The sequence below is a fragment of the Canis lupus genome, chromosome 13 (genome assembly GCF_003254725.2).
Source record: "Canis lupus dingo isolate Sandy chromosome 13, ASM325472v2, whole genome shotgun sequence".
Lineage (NCBI taxonomy): Eukaryota > Metazoa > Chordata > Mammalia > Carnivora > Canidae > Canis > Canis lupus.
The window spans coordinates 566,719-589,740 of NC_064255.1; the positions used below are offsets into that span (position 1 = coordinate 566,719).

General features: G+C 38.1%; 1 protein-coding gene across 5 annotated transcripts in view; it reads right to left on the reverse strand.

Annotated features, from left to right (window-relative positions):
• NIPAL2 (NIPA like domain containing 2) overlaps positions 1-23,022 on the reverse strand; it is a 76,163-nt gene that overhangs the window by 3,897 nt on the left and 49,244 nt on the right. For 3 of the 5 annotated variants that reach the window (XM_025450322.3, XM_035702022.2, XM_025450320.2), the window contains exons 5-10: positions 21,783-21,904; positions 14,733-14,829; positions 6,227-6,362; positions 4,171-4,259; positions 3,075-3,200; positions 451-514 (exon numbers count right to left, since the gene is read on the reverse strand). In XM_025450322.3, the coding sequence (XP_025306107.1) occupies positions 451-514; positions 3,075-3,200; positions 4,171-4,259; positions 6,227-6,362; positions 14,733-14,829; positions 21,783-21,904 (634 nt within the window). The remainder of the gene's footprint in view (positions 1-450; positions 515-3,074; positions 3,201-4,170; positions 4,260-6,226; positions 6,363-14,732; positions 14,830-21,782; positions 21,905-23,022) is intronic. The other 2 variants (XM_025450324.3, XM_025450321.3) reach the window with 2 other exon arrangements.

A 23,022-nucleotide genomic window follows, 5' to 3' on the forward strand; every position in this document is an offset into this window, starting at 1 on the left:
CCCAGACACAAGAAAGGGATACCACCAATCTGACGTTATTAGGTCCAAAGCTAATAACCTGCCCCAGACTTAACCTTTTACTCTAGGTGATTCCAGAGGCATCTGTGGTTCCTGAGTGAGTTCTAACCTAGAAATTTCCTAGAGCAAGGTAGGTCTGATTTAGTACAGAAAAGTCATAGAGTAGCTACAATAGCCTGTGGATTTATCTAGACCTTGCCTGGAACTGGAAATCCCCAGGTTCTGAATCCTCAGAGGGAGACCCAAGTTACCAAGTCAAAGAAACGGAGTTCTGTATAGGGTGTTAAATTGAAAACTATGTTTCTTTTAAGAGCTCAGGAAACTAATGTTTCTTATGTTATCTTCCAATTTTATATACCTCAGTACAATGCCAAAAATCCCACATAAAAGTAATAGGATTTCACATTCCTTACTTATGAGACATCTACTCACCCAAAAAAATATATAAATACAGTTACAAAAGCTGCACCAAGGAACTCCTGATAAAATATGATACCTGTAGCAGGAATAAAAGACAAACTTAATTTTAGGGTAAAAATATATGTTATATATATATATATATATTTGGAATATATTACTTACACATTGTTTTTCAAATTGTGTTAATGTATTATTTTTTTCTAAGTACAGTTATCCTTAAAATATAAATTCTGTAGCTTAGTTTTAAAATATTTGCATGCCACACTTAAAATCTTCAGTGATTTCAAAAAGAACAGAGATTCATAGACTTCAATAATCATGTATTATTATTACTATAAAATCAACACAATTGACGTAACTTTTATAAGTAGATATTTCTCTCTCTCTCTCTTTTTTAAGATTTTATTTGTTAATGAGAGACATGGAGAGAGAGAGGCAGAGACACAGGCAGAGGGAGAAGCAGGGTCCATGCAGGGAGCCTGATGTGGGACTCGATCCTGGGACTCCAGGATCACACCCTGGGCTGGAGGCGGCGCTAAACTGCTGAGCCACCAGGGCTGCCCTGTAAGAAGTAGACATTTCTTACCCAGTCTAAGATTTGTCCCACTGGAACATGCAAGAAAACAAAACTCTAGTGACATTTCTCACCTACCCTTTTAGGCCAGGGATCAGCAAGCCTGACCTGAGAGAGTCTGAGTAGACTCAGGCCTCTGACACATCATTCCCTTTAGGGCAGCACTAGCCACTCATGCTGGCACTCTTAGCAATGCCATGTGTGTGCTCAGGCACCGCAAGGAACAGCAGCAACTGCCATTCTACCCAGCTCCATCTCTTACTGCCACCACCCTCTCTCCCTTCTCCTTCTTTGGGTCTTCCTTTTTGGGTGAAGGAAAACTTGGATGTGTTGTTTAATAAACTTTTCTCCTCTTCTTGCTGGTCTCGATGATTTCTTCTTGGTCTAAGGTCCCAAAGCCTTCAGAGAGTTGTTGTTTTCTTTTAAAGGGTATCTTTAAATAATGTATTATTTGGAATTGAATTTGTGTGTGTGTGTGTGTGTGTGATATTAGCCTTCCTAGTCATCCGACAAATATTTATGGAGTCCTACGTGCCAGCCACTGTGCTAGGTGCTGCAGATACCACGATGAACAAGACAGAGTCCTCTACCTGAGGAGTGCTCTCAGAAGCCCATATCCTCACCTAGAGAATAAGCTTTGTCCAGGAAGAAGCCCAAGTCCAGTTCTAATAAGTATCTGTCAAGGGGATGAGCATTATTCCACATTACTGCACACTTGCTTGTAGTCATTTTAATGTTTTCGTGTTATTCTAAGCAGATGCACCATAATATTCATTTCTCTAAGGGCATTTTAAGCGGTTTTGAAATTTTTTTTTGCTTTAGTCAAGTAGCAATAAACTTCTTTGTACATATTTCTTTTTTTTTCTCAGCATCTTAGGACTTTTCTAGTTATTGCTGTTTAAAGCAGAATTTTTTTAAAGAGTAGAAACATCTTTAAAAAAATTTTTGTAGTAAAATATAAATAACATAAAGCTTATTACCATTATAACCATTTTTAAGTTTGCAGTTGTGTTAAGTATATTCACACTGTTGAACAACTAATCTCCAGACCTTTCTCACCTTGCCAAACTGGAAGTCCATACCTATTAAAGGACAACTCTTCATTTTCCCCTCCTCCAGCCTCTGGCAATCATCACTCTACTTTCTACTTCCCATTCCTGTAAGTCAGACTACTCCAAATACCCCATATAGGTGCAATCATACAGCACTGGTCTTCTTATTTCACTCAGCATAACGTCCTCAAGGTTTCCATGTTGTAGCATGGGTCAGAATTTCCTTCCTGTTTAAGGTTGAATAAAATTTGATTGTATGACATACCACTTATTCTTTTTCCATTCATCTACCAATGGACATGTGAGTTGCTTCCACCTTTTGGCTACTGTAAATAATGCTTCTATCACCCAGGCATACAGGTATGTTTGAGTACTTGCTTCCAATTCTTTTGGGTATGTACCCAGAAGTGGAATTGCTGAACTGTGTGGTAATTCTATGCTTAATGTTTGGAGGAACTGCCATAGTGTTTTCTATAGTGGCTACTTCATTTGACATTCCCACCAACAGTGCAAAGAATTTAATTTTTTCCAGATCCTCAGCAATACTTGTTAATTTTTTTCTATCTGCCATCCTAATGGGTACAGGTGGTGGTATCTCCTTGTGATTTTGACTTAGATTTCTCTAATGATTAGTGATGTTGAGCATCTTCTCATGTGCTTACTGGTCATTTGTACATCTTCTTTGGAGAAATGTCTATTCAAGTCCTTTGCCCATCTTTAGATTGGGTTATTGTTATTGTGGTTATTGTTGCACTGTAGGATCAAAGACTAAAAATATTTTTAAGGTTCTAGATAAAAGCTATGAAACTGAGTTCTAGGAGGGCAGTATCATACCACCCAACTCCATGGCAGGACCTATGATACTGTAGCCTTGCTGGCATCAATTATTGCAATAAAAAGTATGAAACAGAAACTTTACCAATTTATAGGCAAAATATGGTATGGACTTTTAGTTTTAAGCTAGACTTTTTGATGGGGGCAAAAAGGGAAAGTTAGTCAAGAAGCTTCACCTCCATTCCATACTTCAACAGCAGATGAATGATCACTCCCAGAAAGCTCCAGCCTCCCTGACTCATCAATTACTTGGTGTGTTGAGTACTGAGATTCCAGCCCTGTTGGTCCTCCTACAAAAGATTCTTTTCAAGGGAACTATATTTTTTTACACATCTTTACAACATTAATATTAACTATTAGGGGACATGTCATGCCTGTAACTCTTTTTGGCCCTATTAATTTTTTCTAATAACTCTAGGGCACACAAATATGAAATCTTTTCTTACTTTCTTTTGTCAACAAGCATAAAATGCTTTTAAAAAATAAGATGTCTTTGTATATGATTTTTCTCTTTAAAAGTAAGGTTCAATTTGGGGAAATAAAAAAATGCATCAATTATTCTTAAAAACTGCCCACTAGCAAAAAAAAAAAAACAAAACAAAAAAAAAAAAAACTGCCCACTAGCAGTCGCATTGTTCACCATGAAATAAGAAAGATGTGCCAATTAGGTAACATATTCCTTAATTACTACCAAAATGCATAAACTTTGTTTTGGCAAATGAACTTCCAATATGAGATGGTAGTAAATATATCCAATAAGCCAATAAACAAGGGCACACAAGGAGTAACCTTAGGAGTGAGAGACCGGAATCTACCATATTTTTGTCTGTACCAATTTTCAAATTTACGCTTTTTAAAAAAACTACTGTGTCTCATACACACACACACACACACACACACACACACACACACACACACATATATTTGGAAATACCAAAGAACCAGAATAGTAAAAAATAGAGTCCAGAGCATCAAAGATAGTGGTTTGTATTCTCATCTGCCTGGCCTTCCATGGAACACTGGATTCAGTGTTGGGCCCCACTCTGATGAAGGCAGTGAGGGACAGGGAAGAAGAGTTAGGACGCTTCCACTGCTTTGATTATCAGAAGGGCTGGCAAGGAGAAGACTCCAGAAAGCAGAGCTAAGATGAGAGTCTTGAATTCACAGTCTCATTTAACCTAAAGATTCCTTGTCTCATTTACTCTGAAAGAAACTTGATTTTATGCCTGGTGTAGGGGTAGAATCACCTAGGTGTAGAAAGCCGAAGCTCACCTGCTATAATGGCACTGGTCGTAAAGAAGACGTGGTTGACTGGCACCACCATTGTTGTGTTGTAGAGTTTTGTAGCTTGATTCAGGAACCTAGAGCAGAAGACACTTACTGGGGCTTGGACTTTAAGAGACGCTCAGCAACATGTATGTTAACAGTAACATCAAGAAACTTAAGCTACAACTACAAAGGAAAAGGAAGTGCAGTAAAAGGGCATTTCCAATCAGCAGTCATAGCTCATAGCTTATATGCATCTGATGTATGAGATCAGATGTCAGGTTTTATGGTCTGTTTAAACCAACAACAGTAACAATGAAAAGTAATTAATCATATTCTGAGGCCACAGAAGTTTGAGTTGGAAGCGATTCAAGCTGCTGGACCAGTATCACACTGGAGCTGATTCATTAGGATAGACCCTAGAATCTGTTAAGTATCATATCTGGGGAATAGTATAGCTATCCATTGACATGCCACGTGCCAAGAAAGAAGATGGAGAAGTAAAGGAATGTTTAATATTTCAAAAACAATGCTCAGGACTCCAGCTGCAGAGCACATGTGGGAGCTCAGCTTCTCACTTTGGCCACCAACATGATTCAGTTTCCCACAATGAAGCTGTGCTGCCCTGTCACTGACATAAACTGGACAATTTTAAAAAGCACTAATGCTTAGGTCCTGTCCTGGCACAACTTAAAAAAAAAAAAGTTTTGTGGGTAGGCCCAAGTGTGCCTGAGCTTGTGTGCACATGCGTGCCTGTGTGCACACACTTATGTATGAATATATACATGCATGTAGATGTGTGTGTGTATATATATACATATACACACACATATCTATATACATACAGATACATGTATATATACATATACAGATATATACAGGAGAACAAACACATCTCCTTGGGTGTTATTTCACTGGGTGGCCAGTCCTACAGTTCCAATGTGTTCAAGGTAGGTCCAGTGTGGCAGAGGCAGAGCCAGAACAAGGGTGACGGGAATCCGGTATACCTTCAGTTGTACCTGCCTCTTAAATTCATAAAGCTGAGTTGAAAGATAACAATCACTAAACTCCAAAAGATATTCTAGCAGTGCTGATTATCTCAGAAGAAGAAAGGGAGATGAAACAAAGTAGCGAGGGTCAAGCATTAGAAACACACTCATTCTCATAAGGAAATGACAGATGAAACTGCGACAAACCATTGGGTTTCTCCAGTCATTGTCCACATTTCCTTGCAACAGGGCCTATGTCCAACCCGTAACGATTAGACTTGACTGCTAGCTGCCATGGAGAGCACCACTCTCTTCCTGATGATAGGCTCTGATCTCCCAGCTGGCACCGGAATGGTGCTTTTGCATAGATTTTGGGATAAACAGAAAACTTCCTGGCTGACCAAAGATAGTCTTGCAGGGAAGGGCATAATCATGATGTGAAATGGAGGGGAAGTGAGTGAGGCAGATGGAGGTGGTGGGGGTGGGGGAAGAACAGAAATTTAAAATGTTCCATGTCACCACAATTAGACCCCAAGAGAAACATAAAACAATCATTCTATGATCCCAGGGGTACAAAGGAAATTCTGGCCAAGGATGCAAAGTTCTGGGTAAAGGATTTCCCTCCCAGCCAAACGTCTGGTTTTGTCCATCCCTGTGCAATTAATGAGCATGAGCTAAGGATGAAGGTGAAGGGTTCAGGTATTTCCTATATTTAGAATGACATCCTGGATGTGGACCTGCCCCTTTGATTTATTGCTAATGACAACCTGCATATGATGGATATTAATTACAAGCAGAAGAGCATCAGGAAAGTATCAAAGTGCACTTAGCTAGATTACGGCATACTTTAGAATTCACAAGATATGAAGGCAATGCTTAGTGCAAGCTTATTATTGGACACGAAGGATAAAGCAAGGCATGCTGGCTGAGGACAAGCTATAGACTCTTCACCCTTAGAAATCAGTTACATCAGTTACACCTAATTGTAATGATCAACGGACGCCCATAAAGATAAATGCGCAGAGAAGCACAGGGATGTTGAAAGATTAGTAAGTATGTAGAAGCTAACTTACTTGACTTGGAAAACACAAGATGCTATCATAATGATACACATGATATAGAAGATGGGATAAGTTAGTTGCATTTGATCCATCACAGAAAAAGTGATCATGCCTGAGACTGCTTTTACCGAAATTACAGTCAATGAGGCTGAAAAAGAAAACAAGAAACACAAATAAAATACATACTTGAGACAAAATTACAAATAAATATTTTAAGTTTACACAGGAGAGTAGTTGATACCCCAGTTATGCTCTCAGAATGCAGGCTCAGGGGAGGTGGCATTAGGACGTGACACCAGATATGCAGTAGCGCTGCTGCTCAAAGCTGCGCTGGATTTTGAATTTGCTTAAATCTGCTCAAGATCGGCTGTGAAACTGGGTGCTTTTAATCTTTGCAGCAAGCAAAGCTTAAAAGCTTATTTTTCCAGCCCTAACTGTTGAAAGGATGCCACAGAGGTTATAATCATTAGGAGATGGGAGAGTAGAAAACAGTGAAGCAGAGAGAGAAGAAAAGCCAGATAATCCATGTGACATGAATGGGAAAATAACTATTAAACTAGACTGAAAAAATTTAAAACCAAATAGATGAGAAAACTGGAGTGTGTAAATCAATTCACTCTGTGAGTTTACTAAGAGTTGTACTGAGTCTACATATGAGCCTTTTTGTCCATAAATGTCTAGAAGCTTCATGAAAAATATTTTTTGACAAAGACAGTAATTGGAAGCAGGACCAGATCTGAGTATTCATTTCTCAGAGTCAACCATAAATCTAAGATGTACATAAGCAGTGTCTATTCTCTATGCTAAAGAGGAACCTGTTAGGAGAACAAATTTTTCATAGGTTACAAATAGCAATGAAGTGACTTGATAAGATTATAACAGGAAAGCAATGAAGCATTTTCTAGAAACACTGTGTCTCTGTAGGAAGAAAATAGTGTTTTCTTTTTGTTTTAGGTTGCTTAATGTTGCATATAATTCCAAAACTTAGCTAAAACTTACAGTGAAAAAATAATTTTTACATGAAGTCAAATAACTGTAAGTCAAAGGCAATGTGAAGGAGAAAAATTATCTTTGGTGCTGTTGATCTACCTGGTCATAATATATCTGGCCTTTATTCCTTTTTGACAAAGTATATAGATATATATGTGTGTGTATGTGTGTATATAGATACATATATATGTATCTATATACTTTTATATATATATATAAAATAAAGATATATATAAAGTTATATATATATATAAAGAATAAGTTTAAAATAGCAGCTGATGGCCAATCAGGGAAAGCCTCCCATAATCTCCTTTTCCAAAAAACTGAAAATATATTTTAATTTGAAGAGTACCAGGGTACACTTCCAAATTAGGCATCTTCTTTTCATAATTAACAGAGAACAGGTGATAAATTTTAAAAACAAACCCCCAATCTGAACAAGAGGCCCTTACAACCAGGCCTCTCTTCATCTTAAAATGCCTTTTGGGGACGCCTGGGTGGCTCAGCAGTTGAGCGTCTGCCTTTGGCCCAGGGCATGATCCCGGGGTTCTGGGATCGAGTCCTGCATCGGGCTCCCTGTGTGGAGCCTGCTTCTCTTCCCTCTGCCTCTGTCTCTGCTTTCTCTCTGTGTCTCTCATAAATGAATAAATAAAATCTTTAAAAAAAATGTCTTTTGACCTGATCATTTTACATGTTTTCTACAGATTATGACAATAGTCATACTTTAGCTAATCTAGGAATTTTAAATATCTGCAGTGATGTATGTCACTGAATGGTTTAAGTTTATAAGGTTAGCTCTTGAGGGACCTTGGTTTCCTCCTCAAAATTTTGCTTGAAATTAGAACACAATGTGATTATGGTCTTGGGGTCAGAACAGCCAGATTTTCCAAAGGATCATTAATGGGAAAGAGCTGAACACTGTTCCATTAGCCTCACAACCTCCGGATTGCAAAGGTTCTTCAAGGTTCATCTAATGCAACTACCATCTGATATTAAGTTATACTTAACTGCAAAACAAAAACAAAACTACACTTCTTTATTAAACAGCTAAACCAACTATTGGTTTGCTCTAATCACTGTATTTTCAAAGCATGTATAATCATCAACTGATTAATCACTCTTTACGTAACTTATGTAACTGTACATTATTTCTAGGCTGTGACAAGGATTCTGTTTTATTTTTGGGTGGGAGTGTGGTTAATGAGGACAGGTGGCAATACAAAATGTAATGCAATATCATTCTAATGTATATATAAAAATATAAAGTGTTTATATATCTTCTATTTTTATATACAGAAAAGAGGCTAGAAAAAATACTAGAAGGAATTACATCAAGATACTCTCAGTGGTTATCTCTAAGCTTTGGGATTATGATAATCTTTAAGCTCATTGTTTTAAGCTCTAAAAGTTTATATGTTCCTTTAAGAAAATTCAGAAAAACACAGAAAAGCCTGAAAACAAAAATGAAAATCACCTGCTCTCAACACTCATCCCCAAATCATTTTTAACACTTGGGAATATTTCTTTGTAGCTATTTTTCTGTCTCTAAGTATGGATATATTGTAACATACAAATCATATAATATATACTATTTAGGAACCTATTTTCAATTGTCATTAAGTATTTTCTATGCCATTAAATATTCTGAAGCATGATTTTCTTCAGTTGTGAAGTATGCCTTTGCACAAATACTTACTTTATCTTGGTAATTCTCTATTTTTGCATATTTAGGTTACATGCCTTTTTTTAGTATTAAAAATGAGGCTGTGATGAATATTCCTGAACATAAATCTTTGCATACCACTCTGCCAATTGCCCCAGGAAAATCACCCTAAAGGGGACTTTGTTAACAGCTGCTGTTCTGAAATACACTGTCAAGCTGCCTTCTACAGAGTACCAGTCACACTCCCAGAACACTGAGCGGCAGTGCTCAGTTACATGGATTTTTATATTTTTTTCTTGATGAGTCTCTCTGTTTTCTTAGTTCTCAACAATAGACATTACAGCGTACCATTTTTACCTGACGTAGCTGACTTGTGTTTGAAATCTGGCCTTCTCAGTTTTCTGCTACTTCATCAATTGCTCCTTCTAGAGACTTGCTCAAATTGCCATCAATGTCTACTTATTAGAGTTATCAATATTTCATTTATTAATTTGGCTTCTGTAATCCAAGTATGCAAAGCAGAGAGAAGGACCTCCTAGCTTTCCCAGCTTTCTTGATCAGCTGAAAGCATTCTGCCGGGAGTCCTAAGACTCCTTTAAGAAAGATTACAGCCACAGTCATGGGGAGCCACCCATTAGAAGCCAGAACGCTTTCTCCCCAGTTGCCCTCACTTGCTGTTTTTCCTTTTTAGTTCTTTTCTTTTAAAATCTATATGATTTGGGGGCAGCCCCGGTGGCGCAGCGGTTTAGTGCCACCTGCAGCCTGGGGTGTGATCCTGAAGACCTGGGATCGAGTCCCACGTCAGGCTTCCTGCATGGAGCCTGCTTCTCCCTCTGCCTGTGTGTCTGCCTCTCTCTCTGTCTCTATGAATAAATAAAAGCTTAAAAAAATAAAATCTATATGATTTGTATCAAATAAAATATATCAAATTTTTATCAAATATTATATATCAAATAATATGTTAACAAAAAAAAAATCCACCTGCCTACTGCCTTTCATTCATTTCCAGTGTACGCCTCATACGTGCTTTTAATCACAACGATGGTAGGTACAAGGTTGTGTGCTACTTTTTCATTTAACTTAACACCATACATATTTTTCAAGGCTGCCACATGAATTTCACAATCATTTTTTCTTGTAAAAGTCATTACTGATCATTGTAAAATACCCAGCCAGCACAGGTAAGTATAAAGCGAAGAGTGGGTGTCTTTTTCTCTTTTCTTATTCTAGTGAGAACACCTCTGGTTTTCATGAACGGGTGTGCTCTAGCTTTTGGGTTAAGAGAAGTATGTTCTTCCAATGTTACAGAAACAGAGAATAGAATGGTGCTTGTCAGGGGCTGGGGGTGGGGGAAATAGGGTGATATAGGTCAAAGGGTCCAAATATTTAGTTTAAGAGGAGGATCTGAGGATCTAAGATACCACATGGTAACCATAATTAGTAACATGGTATATTGTGTACTCTAGAGTTCCTGAGAGATCTTAAGCATTCTCACAGCACACACACATAGAAGAGTTAACTATATTAACTATATGAGGTGATAAATGTGTTCATTATCTCGAGTGTGGTAATTACTCTAAAATGTATATGCATATCGAATTATCATGTTGTATACTTTAAATATGTGCACTATATGTGTGAATTATTTCCCAATAAAGTGAAAATTGTTAAAAAGAGAGAAATATGTTTTTAACACACAGATATCTCTATTCCAATTGCATTTCAAATTCTTTATTAGGAATGGATATTAAACTTTAACATGTCTCTTCAGCATCTAGATATTTACATATTTCCTTTTTGAGTCATTAATATGATGAACTATATTAATGGATTTCTTAAAGAACAATCCTTTCTTTTTTAAGATTTTATTTATTTATTCTTGAGAGACAGAGACAGAGACACAGACAGAGGGAGAAGCAGGCTCCCTGCAGGGAGTCCGATGTGGGACTCGATCTGGGATTCTGGGATCACGCCCTAAGCAGAAAGCAGATGCTCAACCACAGAGTCACCCAGGGTCCCAAGAACGATCCTTTCATTCCCATAATTAATTTAGTTAATTAAAAATGTTTACTTTAAAAAAAATGTTTACTAAAAAAAAAAAATGTTTACTTTGAGCTCACTGTCCTCAGTTCTACGAAATTATATACAGTGTAACTACAACAGAGATGGCTATGTCTTCAGAACTAATCTGATGGGGGAGAGGAGTTCATACCGGAATATAAGGATATAAGTAGAGTATGTAAGTATAAATTATTATTCGTGTTTCAAAGAAAAAGAACTGGTTTCATAAAGACCATTTGGTCATGAAGTATGATTTTTTTTTTCTGGATTCTACTTGCTCATCTTTTATTTGAGACTTTTACACATTAATACTCAGTAGTGAAAATAGTTCATGGTGTACTGTTTGGGATCAGTATACTGATTATGTAAAGAAAAAAAAAGGTGAAAGCTTTCTTCTTATGTCTTCAAATAGTTTAAACAACACCAGAATAATCTGTTTCTTAAAGATTAAATGCATTACCATCTAGGTTGAAAGTAAATGTAGTCCTGATTCTCTTCAGGATGTAGCTTCTATTTCCTCCACAGCTATTTTCCTTTAAGAATTAGCAGTTTAATCAAGTTTTCATATTTATTTTCAATTTTATCTTGAATTTTGGGTATTTGAGATTTTTTTTTTTTGTCTTATGGAGGGTCTATTTTAATGTCTTTTATGAATAGATTTTGGGTTTATTTATCAATCCACTGCTTTTTGGTTCTATTTCATTAATTTTTACCTTTATTAAGCACTCCTTTTTGCTTTCCTCAGCTTTATTTCAGTTTTATTCCTCCCTAACTTTTTGAGTGGAGTGCTTGACTTACATTTAAAGTAATGAATTTCCTTCTGAATATAGCATTAGTCATAAACTATAGGTTGAATAGTAAGTGTTTTCATAATAATTTTAAAAATATATGCTGCAATGAAATCTTGTTTTCTACTAGGGTCCAGCAGTAGTTTAAGAGTAGTGTTAACATTTCCAGATGTTACAGTCTTACTCTTTTCTATTTTTGTTATTATTTTCTGTTTTTATTTCGCTGTGATCTGAGAATGTGGTCTGTACTATTTCAACTTCCTGGAATTTATCAAGGATTTCTCTGTGGCCAATTATATAATTACCTTCTGTAAATGTCACACAGGCACTTGAAAGCAGGTGTATGGCCTGTTTTCAGGATTTAGAGTTCAACGCGAGATCAAAATTATGGACTCATTCCTCTATCCTTACATATTTGTCTACTGTGGGACTCAGGAAATTTAACAAAATCCCCTACCCCTGGACAAGCAGAGCAGGACTGACTCTATTTTGGGCTGCACCCGCCTTGTGCTGACCTGCGTATTACTTAGGGCGCTGTCCCGCCCTAGTCAAAGACCAGGACACACCCGAATCGGAAATCCGGCTCAGCGGACCAGCCTGACTGTGCAACATTCTGCGTATCCTATGGGCCACTGGCCCCTATAAAGCTGCTACGCCGCTTAGTCTCGGGGTCCACGTCCCTGCTCCGCTGTGTCGGGTGCACTTGGACCCATGCTGGAGCTTGTAAATAAACCCTCGTGTGTTTGCATCGGTGTCGGCTCCTCGGTGGTTTCTCGGATTCGCGATCTTGGGCACAGCATCTACCCATCTTCCATGAGCTAAGAGAAGTCTGCTACTCTTCCCATATTCTGTTAATGTAATTTCCAAAAGAGCTGCTGCTCGAGTCTCTGAAGGTCTCCTGGCCGTGCTGTCTCCTCTCCTGACCCCCAGGCCCACCATGATGAGCAGCTAAATACTAATATGGGGCCTCCAGGAGCTCCTGCTGCATTTAATGCTTCTGCCTTGATTTTAATGTAGATAGTAATAGTATGGCCATCTGCTTTCTTTTACTTTCAATCTGAGTTACCTTGTTTTAGATGACACTTATGTATGAAGCCAAAGTATTTCACAACCAGCAAGGGCCAATTAGAAAGAGCACTATTTCTATGACTCTCACAGATCTGACCCTGAGGACACTGGCTGAATACAATTTCAGAATCTTTTTCAAAATCAACCTGGTAGGAATGCCTGGGTGGCTCAGCAGTTTAGTGCCTGCTTTCAGCCTCTGGCGGTCCTGGAGTTCCAGGATCGAGTCCCACATCAGGCTCCCTGCATGAAGCCTGCTTCTCCCTCTGCCTGTATCTCTGCCTCTGTGTGTTTCTCATGAATAAATAAATAAAATCTTAAAAAAAAAAAATCAACCTGGGAGTTTTTCCTGAGGTCCAATTTGGGAATCTTTCCTTATTACTAGGTAAATTTACCCTATCTACATTTACAATCATAATTGGTCTGTATGATGATCTTAATTCTGTTATCTTACTTTCCTATTTAAAATTTCCTTTTAGGGATCCCTGGGTGGCGCAGCGGTTTGGCGCCTGCCTTTGGCCCAGGGCGCGATCCTGGAGACCCGGGATCGAATCCCACATCGGGCTCCCGGTGCATGGAGCCTGCTTCTCCCTCTGCCTGTGTCTCTGTGCCTCTCTCTCTCTCTGTGACTATCATAAATAAAAAAATAAATAAATAAATAAAATTTCCTTTTAAATTTTTTTTCCTTTTTTCAATATTTTCCTATATAATGTACATTTTGTCTCTCAGTTTTTTGCTTTTATTCCCCTATCTGGTAATTTGGAATGAAACAAATGTAAAGTTCTTTTTCTGTTCTTTTGATCATCAGCATACTTGAATATAGCATAAATTTGTTTCTATAAGTAACTACCACAAATACAAATCTTCTGATTCAAAGGAGAAAACTAGTTCATGAAATGAAAAGAAATGAAAGCTCCAGCCCTTCCTCAGCATAAGGGCTGCTGCCTGTCCCAATGCTGTAAGTATAATCTACAGTCATAGCAAACAACACACGATATATGGATCATCTATGTCATCTGCAAAGAAGAGGCAACAGAAGAATTATAAATTTTTAAAAAGGCAATTTTCCAAATGATTAATGAGAGCTCCTAATGTTGACTTACATGAGAGAGTGTGTGTGTGTGTGTGTATTTACGTGTGTGTGTGTATATATATAAGAAAGGGGAGGGGAAAGGATAGATTCAAAAATATATAATGGGCTTACAGAAGCTAAAGTTTTCAAATTTTATAAGGTGCCTTCAGAAAAAAAAGGGGATGGATCAACAATGAATGAAAAGAATGAAAGAAATGCAGATTTTAAGAAAATCATACTGCTTACATTTATGTTTATTAGCCACATTTTATTAAGGTTTTATAAAAGTAAACAAGATAAGTTGATAAATAATCCTTGACACAAAAGTTTCAACTGGAATCATTCATTTGTTCCTCTTTTAATAATTCTCAATTATAAAAAAAAATTCTCAATTATACACTAAGAAAAACAATCCTCAAGTTGTCAGAGAGCAAATAAAATTACCAAGAAGTAAAAACTCTTACATATGTTTTTTTTTTTTTCAAAAATTTTTTTTATTTATGATAGTCACAGAGAGAGAGAGAGAGAGGCAGAGACACAGGCAGAGGGAGAAGCAGGCTCCATGCACCGGGAGCCCGATGTGGGATTCGATCCCAGGTCTCTAGGATCGTGCCCTGGGCCAAAGGCAGGAGCCAAACCTCTGCGCCACCCAGGGATCCCCATCTTACATATGTTTTTAAAACAACTAAACACACCAATTTTAGCCATGGACATGCCAAATTTTATTTGCATAATTGAGACTAGGTTTCTTTCTACAGATCAGAGTTGAAAAGTAGAAATAATGAGAAAGGAATACAATGCTCAAGTCCTCTCCTTCCAATCTCTTTTCTGACTTTGCCTGGCTAGATTAGAGAATTAGGAAACAAAACGTGTCCTTACCGAGAAGTGCCACCAGGGTTAGCAGAATCACCATGTGCTTCACTCCCTTTCTCTTATGGAAATACAGCAGAATGCAGAAAATTAATATTTCTAAAATCTAGAAATGAAAAAGATGAAAAAGAGTAAACTATAAATTATTTTATACAAAGTCTTCAGAATGCCACACTTCTGTGATTTTGCAACAGTTCTCCTGTGAGAGCTGAGGGTGACTGGCATTCCTAAGGACAATTATAAACATAGGGGAACAATATAAGGATCCTCAGCCATTCAGACTAGGGCTCTAACCTCACCTACATGCCAGTGACCTTGAGATCAGCAACTCCAGTCTCATTTATCCAAATACCTTCTAGACATTTCCACATGCACATTTAATAGCCGTATCACACAGATATGGACAATGCTAAACTCCTGAGTGCCTTCCTTCCCTACATATCCCTCCTGGGGTCTTCATCCTCAAAATGAATGGCTCAACACCTACCTCCCTGCACCAGCCAGCAAATCCTTCCTTTCCCCTACTCCCTGCTACCCTCTCTCTAACCAATTCGTTTTTGATTCTACTCTTGCCTCTACAATCCAGCCATTCAGCAGCCAGAGGAATCATTTAAAAGCACAATTTGAATAATGAAATGTTATTCATAGAGAAGATATGTGATATACATATAAAGTCTTTACATAATATGACAAGTAGTCGGGTGCCCTGCACCCAGCCAGCGAGAGAGAACCTACCAAAACCTGTGAAGCCTCTTGCGTGCCACTCCCCAATTGTACTCTGCTCCTGGTAGGATCTCCCCAGCAACCACTACGATGAATTTGTGTGTTTACTATTCACTTTCTTTATAGTTTACCACCTTTTATGTATCCTCAAACCACACTGTTTATTTTTGCATCTGTCTGGACTTTATATATGCAGAGTCATACTTGCTTTCACTTACTTGTTTTTTTTCACTCTGTTTATGAGATTTATCCAGGATGATATATGTAGTAGAAATATATATTAAATCCAGTCATTCCTTTGCCCAAACCTCCTGTGGTTTCCTATCACATTAAGGATAAAATCCTGGATGGCCAACCTGCGCCAGCCACAGATGCCCCACCCCCACCCCAACCCTCATCCCATTTTCTGCAAAGCTCAGATTGCTCCTGCCTTTGGACCTTTGCACTAACTGCTGGAGTTTCCTGGAATACTTCCCTGATCTCCCTACAATGCCTTCTTCCAGTCACTAAACTTCAGCTTAAAGATCACCTCCTCCGAGATGTGTTCTGACCACTCTGATCTAACAGAGCCACCATTCATCTACTCTGTAGAGCGTTTTATCATCATCTGGAATATTTCTTGTTCATGTATTTTTGTGTTCCTTGTCTGTCTCCCTGACTAGCAGACAAGCTCTATGAGAACAGGGATCTTGACTGTCCTCTTTGCCACTGTCTTCAGTGCCTGGACACAGTTGGTCACTGAATAAGTATTTATGGAATTAATGAATAAATTACACCTTAAATTTATTATGAACTTGCCAAAAAACCAGACTTAATGTCTAATAAGCTGAGTGTTCAATAAATATTAATTGACTGTCTAAAATTTTCTTACCCTTAAGAAAACGCTAACGTAACTGAGTTCTCAATTTTATTTTTGTTTTAACGTTTTTTTTCTTTTTGGAAGTCCTTAAGATAACCCAAAGCAAAGCTGTTTTGTTTTGTTTTTTTTTTGCATGGAGGCAGTATCCCTGGACTGAAATCATAAATAAAAATGTTTACTTTTCTGACATCAGACAAGTAAAAACACCACTCCACTAATTTTTTTTCTTAGGAATTACTAGGGTTAGGGACTTTACTACATTCAGGTCTGCATTTTACTTATGGAGCCCTCTCTAAGTTAGCATGAATCTCTACTGTTTCAGTTCCAGGTTTGCTTGTTCTTTTTTCCTCTTAATCCTTTGTGGGCATGGAAAACAGCAGGACCATATCTTCTTCATGTAAAAACCTTTCATCTCATGTGGAAGATTAAGTCATCCCTCAGTCTTTTCCTGGTTAATTAAACCAATTACTTTAACTTTTTCTTATCGGACTTATTTGCCAGATCTTCAATTTAATCAAGTCAGGCTAAAAAAGTTTAAACTCCTATCCCTTTGCCTTCCCCAAAGCTGCCATCAAAACGTTGGGTGTCCCAGTGTCTGTACAGATCATCAATTGTTAACAGAAATATCCCCATTGGCTTTGTCTGCCTTCAAACCACAGGCTTTCATTCCTCACATCATGTGATTACAGACAACTCACAGCAGCATTTGGGACCACTTGTACTCATTGCTGGAGAGAAGGCACGAATGCACTGAGCGTGTTAGCTAATCTATTAGCCAGAGGATTATTATTTCTGGGAAGGGGGTGGGAGGAAATGAGGGTAGTTATCAGTTCTAAATATCACATATGACTTTTTTCCCAAATTCCATTGCTGTCGCTTTAGATAAATAAAACATGAGCTCCCGTGACTCAGAATGACTGGAGCTGCCCTGCATTCTGTCTTGTGGCAAGAGGTCATAGACCTCCCAGAATAAAATATTCAAGCAGCATGGAATTAATGTTAGTTTTTCCTAGGTGACATTATTTTCCCCTCTCTGAAAATATCAACATTAAAGCAGCAGTGATTTTTATGGGTTGCTGAGACACAGAAAGAGACAGCTTTGCTGATTGCTATCTCAGAGGTCAGAAATAATAACAGCACTTACTGCAGGCTTACCACGTGCTTTACTTGCACTAATTCCTTGAGTCCTCACAATGACCTTAGGAGACAGGCAGTGTTATCTCCATTTTACAGATGAGGATACCAAGGCTCAGAGGGGTTAAATGATGTAGGTTTGGTAGGCGGAATAACGGCCTCCCAAAGATGCCCATGTCCTAATCTCTGTAACTAGTATGTTACTTTGCGTGGCAAAGGGGCTTTGACCCTTAATTAATTCCTTAATCAGGCTATGGACCTTGAGATGGGGAGATTATCCTGGATTATCCAAGTGAGTTTGAAGTAATGGTCTGAGTCCTAAAAAGCAGAAAACCTTCACAAGCCTGCTCGGAGGGAGATGTAACATGAGAATGAACAGAGTCAAGGAACACTTGTGGCCTCTATAAGCTGGGAGAGGCAAGGAAATGGATTCTCCAGAGGCACGAGTAAGGAATATAGCCCTGCCAGTACCTTAATTTTAATCCAGTGGAACCCATGTTGGATTTATGACCTTCAAAACTGTAAGATAATAAATTCATGTTGTTTTAAGACATGAAGCTTGTGACAATTTGTTATGGAAGTAATAGGAAACTGAGATTTTGGTATCTGAGGTCTTTCCAGAGGAACAGACTCTTCAGGATGAGTTTCCTGAATCGACTCCAGGTTTTATGGATTGGTTCTCTAGTCCATTTAGATTTAAAGGCACTCATCACCCTATTTTCAGTGGTGAAAAGAACACTGGCAGGCCATGGGATGCTGTGACAAAGGAGATACACAAAATTTCATAATTAGATACTCCACTTCCAGTACAAAAATCTGAATCCACATTTACCTCACCTCTCACGAAGTCTTTCTTTCTTCCTTCTTTCTTTCTTCTTTCTTTCTTTCTTTCTTTCTTTCTTTCTTTCTTTCTTTCTTTCTTTCTTTCTTTCTTTCTTTCTTTCCTTTTTCTCTTTTAAAGATTTTATTTATTCATGAGAGACACAGAGAGAGGTGGAGACACAGGCAGAGGGAGAAGCAGGCTCCATGCAGGGAGTGTGATGTGGGACTCAATCCCAGGACCCTGGGATCACGCCCTGAGCAGAAGGCAGACGCTCAACCACTAAGCCACCCAGGTGTCCCACCAATTCCTTTCTTGAAAGTATATACTTTGAGATGACTTTCTTGTAAAACAAAAACAAAAACAAAAACAAAAACCCAAAACAAACAAAAAAAACCTCTGCAAAAGCTCTCTTTAGGGTCAAGTCTGGGCAAAGATTTGATCCTCCATGGTCAGTTTTTATTCATTCTGCATAGAGAGGTGTGTACTGGAATGGATTGGAGAGTGCACCCTGGAGGTGGGCTGTCTGGTTTTGGATTCTGGTTCTGCCACTTAGTATTTATGTAACCTTGGATAAGTTACCTACCTCAGCTTCCCCATCTGCCAATGTAGAGGACAGAACATATTCCGAGTTCCCCACACAGGATTCAGCTTGTTTGGTGAGCACAGGCTGCTCTATTGCGGAAGCGAGCCCCAGGGCGAGCGTGTACGTGCTCAGATGGCAAAGCAAAAGAACCTCAGGCAATGCGTATTGAGGTCTTATAAAAACAGGTTTTTTTCCTTCAGGTTTCTAACACCTGGTGGTGGGTTTTGAAGCAGCTCTGCCAGAAAGGCTGACTTAATAATCAGCTTTGGGGTATAGCATTACAACAAACAATAGGGCATGGCCCCTGCTTCTGCTGATTTAATTTTTTGTCTGGTGGAGAGAAAACGAACACCTTTCAGATTATTTTGTGAAGGATCTTATGTTCACAACAGAAGTTTCCATCTGAATTCTCTGTTGGAAAATCTGGGTGGACAAAATGTCTACAAAGAATGGCCTGCCAAAGAACACAAAGCAATTGAGGCTTACAGCCGAATTTCCTCATGCGCGTTCTGCAGACTGCCTTAATAGGTATCACTCAACAAAAAAGCTCCTTCGAGAAGAGGACCCTGTGGTCAGCAATTTTGTTTCTTTCCTAAAGGACTTCTAGTAGAGATGAATTTCTCAGAATCTCCATGTTATGCAGCAGCTTTTCTAACCTTGAAAACGCACTTGTTTTTTGCTTCTTGGCAAGCACCAGGTGGGATTTACCCACCTGTGAATACAGGCTAGGAAAAGTTGTTTCAGTGGGTGAGCAAAGGACACTTCATTCTTCACTGGCTGGTTGACATCAGGCTTCTCAAATCCTCTTCCTACTAAAATGAAAACAAGCTCAGAGGACAGGCTCCTGGGTCTTGTTTCTGAGGCCTTTACTTTATGTAAGCCTTAAGGGTAACCTGGACATCCACTTGGTATGGGTAAGCACATGACACAAGGAGGTGCTATTAGCCAGTCTGGGACAGAATTTTACAATCCCCTTTTGAGAAATGGAAAACTTTATTCAGACTATAAAATATTTTTATTCATTTTATTAGTTATTAGAAGAGCAATTCAGGTACAGTATTTATCCTTGGTGTAATCCAAGAACAGTTAGGTGAATGATACTTCAAAGAATAGTCTTAATTGCTGTAATTGTGATCTTTGCAGTCACAGTTTGCAGAAAAAGCACAGAAACTGCCACCTCCAAGGATTAAATACTAATTACTTTGATGTTTAACAGATTTAAACCAAACTTCAGCTCAAGATCTTAGCATACTAATTACTTTGATGTTTAACAGATTTAAACCAAACTTCAGCTCAAGATCTTAGCATATAATTGATAACTTCTAGAGTCTTTAGAGATGTAACATATAATGAATTAAATTCCAAACTAAGATAATATAGATAATCCCCTTTAGAGTCTAAAGCCAATAGTGTTATTCAAATGTGACTTTATTAAAGATTTATCTTATACTATCTTATAAATATCTGAAATTAGATTTTTGGATGACATTTACTTTCAAATATACTTTCATTATTTTATAAGAATATGGGCCTCTCCCAGGACTGTAAGTTTCCTGTTACAGGAATTCTCTATACCCTTGGTGTCTAATCAGTTGAATGAACCAGTGAATAAATGAATGAATGAATTTAAGAGTTGATTAAATGGAAAAGTAGCAAAATGCAAGTAATGTCAGAGGTTTTTTTTGTGTGTGTGGAAACTTAACATTTAATAAAAGGTAGTTTTGTTCTTTTCAATGTTTCCTCTGGTGTTCAAACAATATATGATATGTCACCATCAAACAATGCTGTTTATCCCAGGAAACTAAGTCTTGATGCAATTTCAATCTCCAAAGGATTCAACTTGGGCTATTCATTTTCTGGTCACACACTATTTGACCCTTTTCTCACTGGATAAAGAATTTCTTTTGCTTGTAGGCAAAGAATAATTATATGTTGGTAGGACTTCAAGTCTAGGCTACCATGAAACACTCAGTAAGTCCTTCTAGTGCCTTGGATTTGCTCGATGAAATCTGTTAAAGGGCTGGGTCTGGTGGATGAGCAGGAGGATACAATGGGGCAGAGGGGAGGCACAAGTATGACAGACCTGAGGAAGGCTAATATGAGCTGGAAAGTCCAATTCTAAAGGTTGGTGGAGGGCCGGGGGAAGGAAAGCCTTCCAACATAAGAAAGAAGAGAGTCCAGGGGACAAAATAATTGAGTTCAGTTTTTGAGGAACTTTTGAGGAACCTACGAGACATTTTTTTATTGAATTAAAATTATTTTACTACTACGGCTCTTGGTTAAATGCTCATTTAGTCTATCCCAGTTTTCTTCTTACCACCTGCCCTTCCTGGAACATGCTTATTCTTCAACCTAAACCAACTTCTGTAACAAGTTACATACCAACCATCTCTATCACCCCTTCTGTCTATAGCCACTGGATACAGTCACTACATCAAATAAAATATCCCATTAGTGCCTTCAAATTTCTATATTGGTTCATTCCATTCTTTCTTTTACACATCTCTCAGTGTTATCCTGCTGTTGTTTACTTCTCCCAAGACAATCTTTTGCATTGGTCTCAAGGAATACTTTTTTGAAGAAAATATCTATCTTGAATAAAAGTCAGTGAAGTAGAATGTGTCTTCAGGCATTTCCCTTTGACCTGGGAAGGGAGGTTTTTTGGGTTTTTTGCTTTGAGTTGTCCTAAAACATGTTGCTCTGGAATTTGCTGGATTAAATATTGTGGAAATTATTCCAGTGGCAAGTCACCCCCAAGAACAGGATACTCAGGAAACTGCTGATTTAATGTTTCAAATACTTTCTTATTGGTCAAATATATTTACAATTTAATGAGATATTAATGTTGAGAAGAAAAGATTTATTCTCTAACATCTGCATGTACCAGTGGTCTAGATAATATAACTTCTGAGATAGTAAAATGTTTAAGATTCTTACCACATAGATCAGGAACTGCCAGCCAACAAAGTAATAGTGTACTGTTCTTGCAGAGATAGACTGACTTCTGTTTGGAGCAAAGTTCACCAATAAATATGTTCCTGCAAATGCCAAGGTCATACCTTTAAATAAAATTGAAAAGGAATATTTAAACCTTTTTTGTCAATGCAAACATTACCTATAGAGTGAACATTACTTATAAAAGTGCCTATGGTTCCTTCCTATTAACATCTGATTGATCAAACTGTCCCAAGATAGCATCATGTATTCACTTGATGGCATTATCTTTAAAAAAAGGGGGTGATAAGGCCCAGGGAAAGGATGTGGGTAGGTTATAACTTCTGATTTTTCATTGTGGTTCCAGATGAATCATTGCGTCTTCAGGAAACCTTTCCCCAAAGATGGGAAAGATCAGAACACATGCATTTGGAGACATGAAAACACATCCAAGCTGGCTGATTCTACATGGACCAGTAAGTACATGATAGAACTAGATCCACCAGAGCCCAGAGAGTGGGGAAGTCCATCACCTGATGGATGACCTGATGATCTACTCTGTACTTATTCATATTTGAAACATTTACACAGATACAGACACACACACACACACACACGATTTTATACTTTATTTTAAAAAAAATTTTTTAAAGACTTTATTTATTTATTCATGAGAGACTTACAGAGAGAGGCAGAGACATAGGCAGAGAGAGAAGCAGGCTCTCTGTGGAGAGCCCATGTGGAACTTGATCCCAGGACCCCAGGATCATGCCCTGAGCCAAAGTCAGATGCTCAACCAGTGAGCCACCCAGGTGCCCAATTTTACACTTTCTAATCAATGCCATATACTAGAGTCCTTTTAGCAGAAATAACAAAGATAAGTGCTGACTTTGCTATAAGATTTGTTTAATCCAACTTAGAATCTAGAATTCTAGGGCTAACGTAGTAAAAAGTCACATTATAAACCTACGTAAGGCATGTATTTACTGTTATCCCTTTATCATTACCTAAAATAATGGAGGAAAGAAAGGTGTATGGGAAGAGGGGCCACATGAGGAGGAATAAAGAGAGGCCTTTACATTCCAAATGACACTGAAAACTGCTTATTTATTAATAATCAGCGCAGAAAAGCTGTAGTATTTTTCAGATAGCACCCTTAAAAAAGAATTCAACTTGTTTCATCACTATGGGTGGCATTGTTGTGTATATAATTTACAACCAGCACTGACCCCAACCAGAAGCA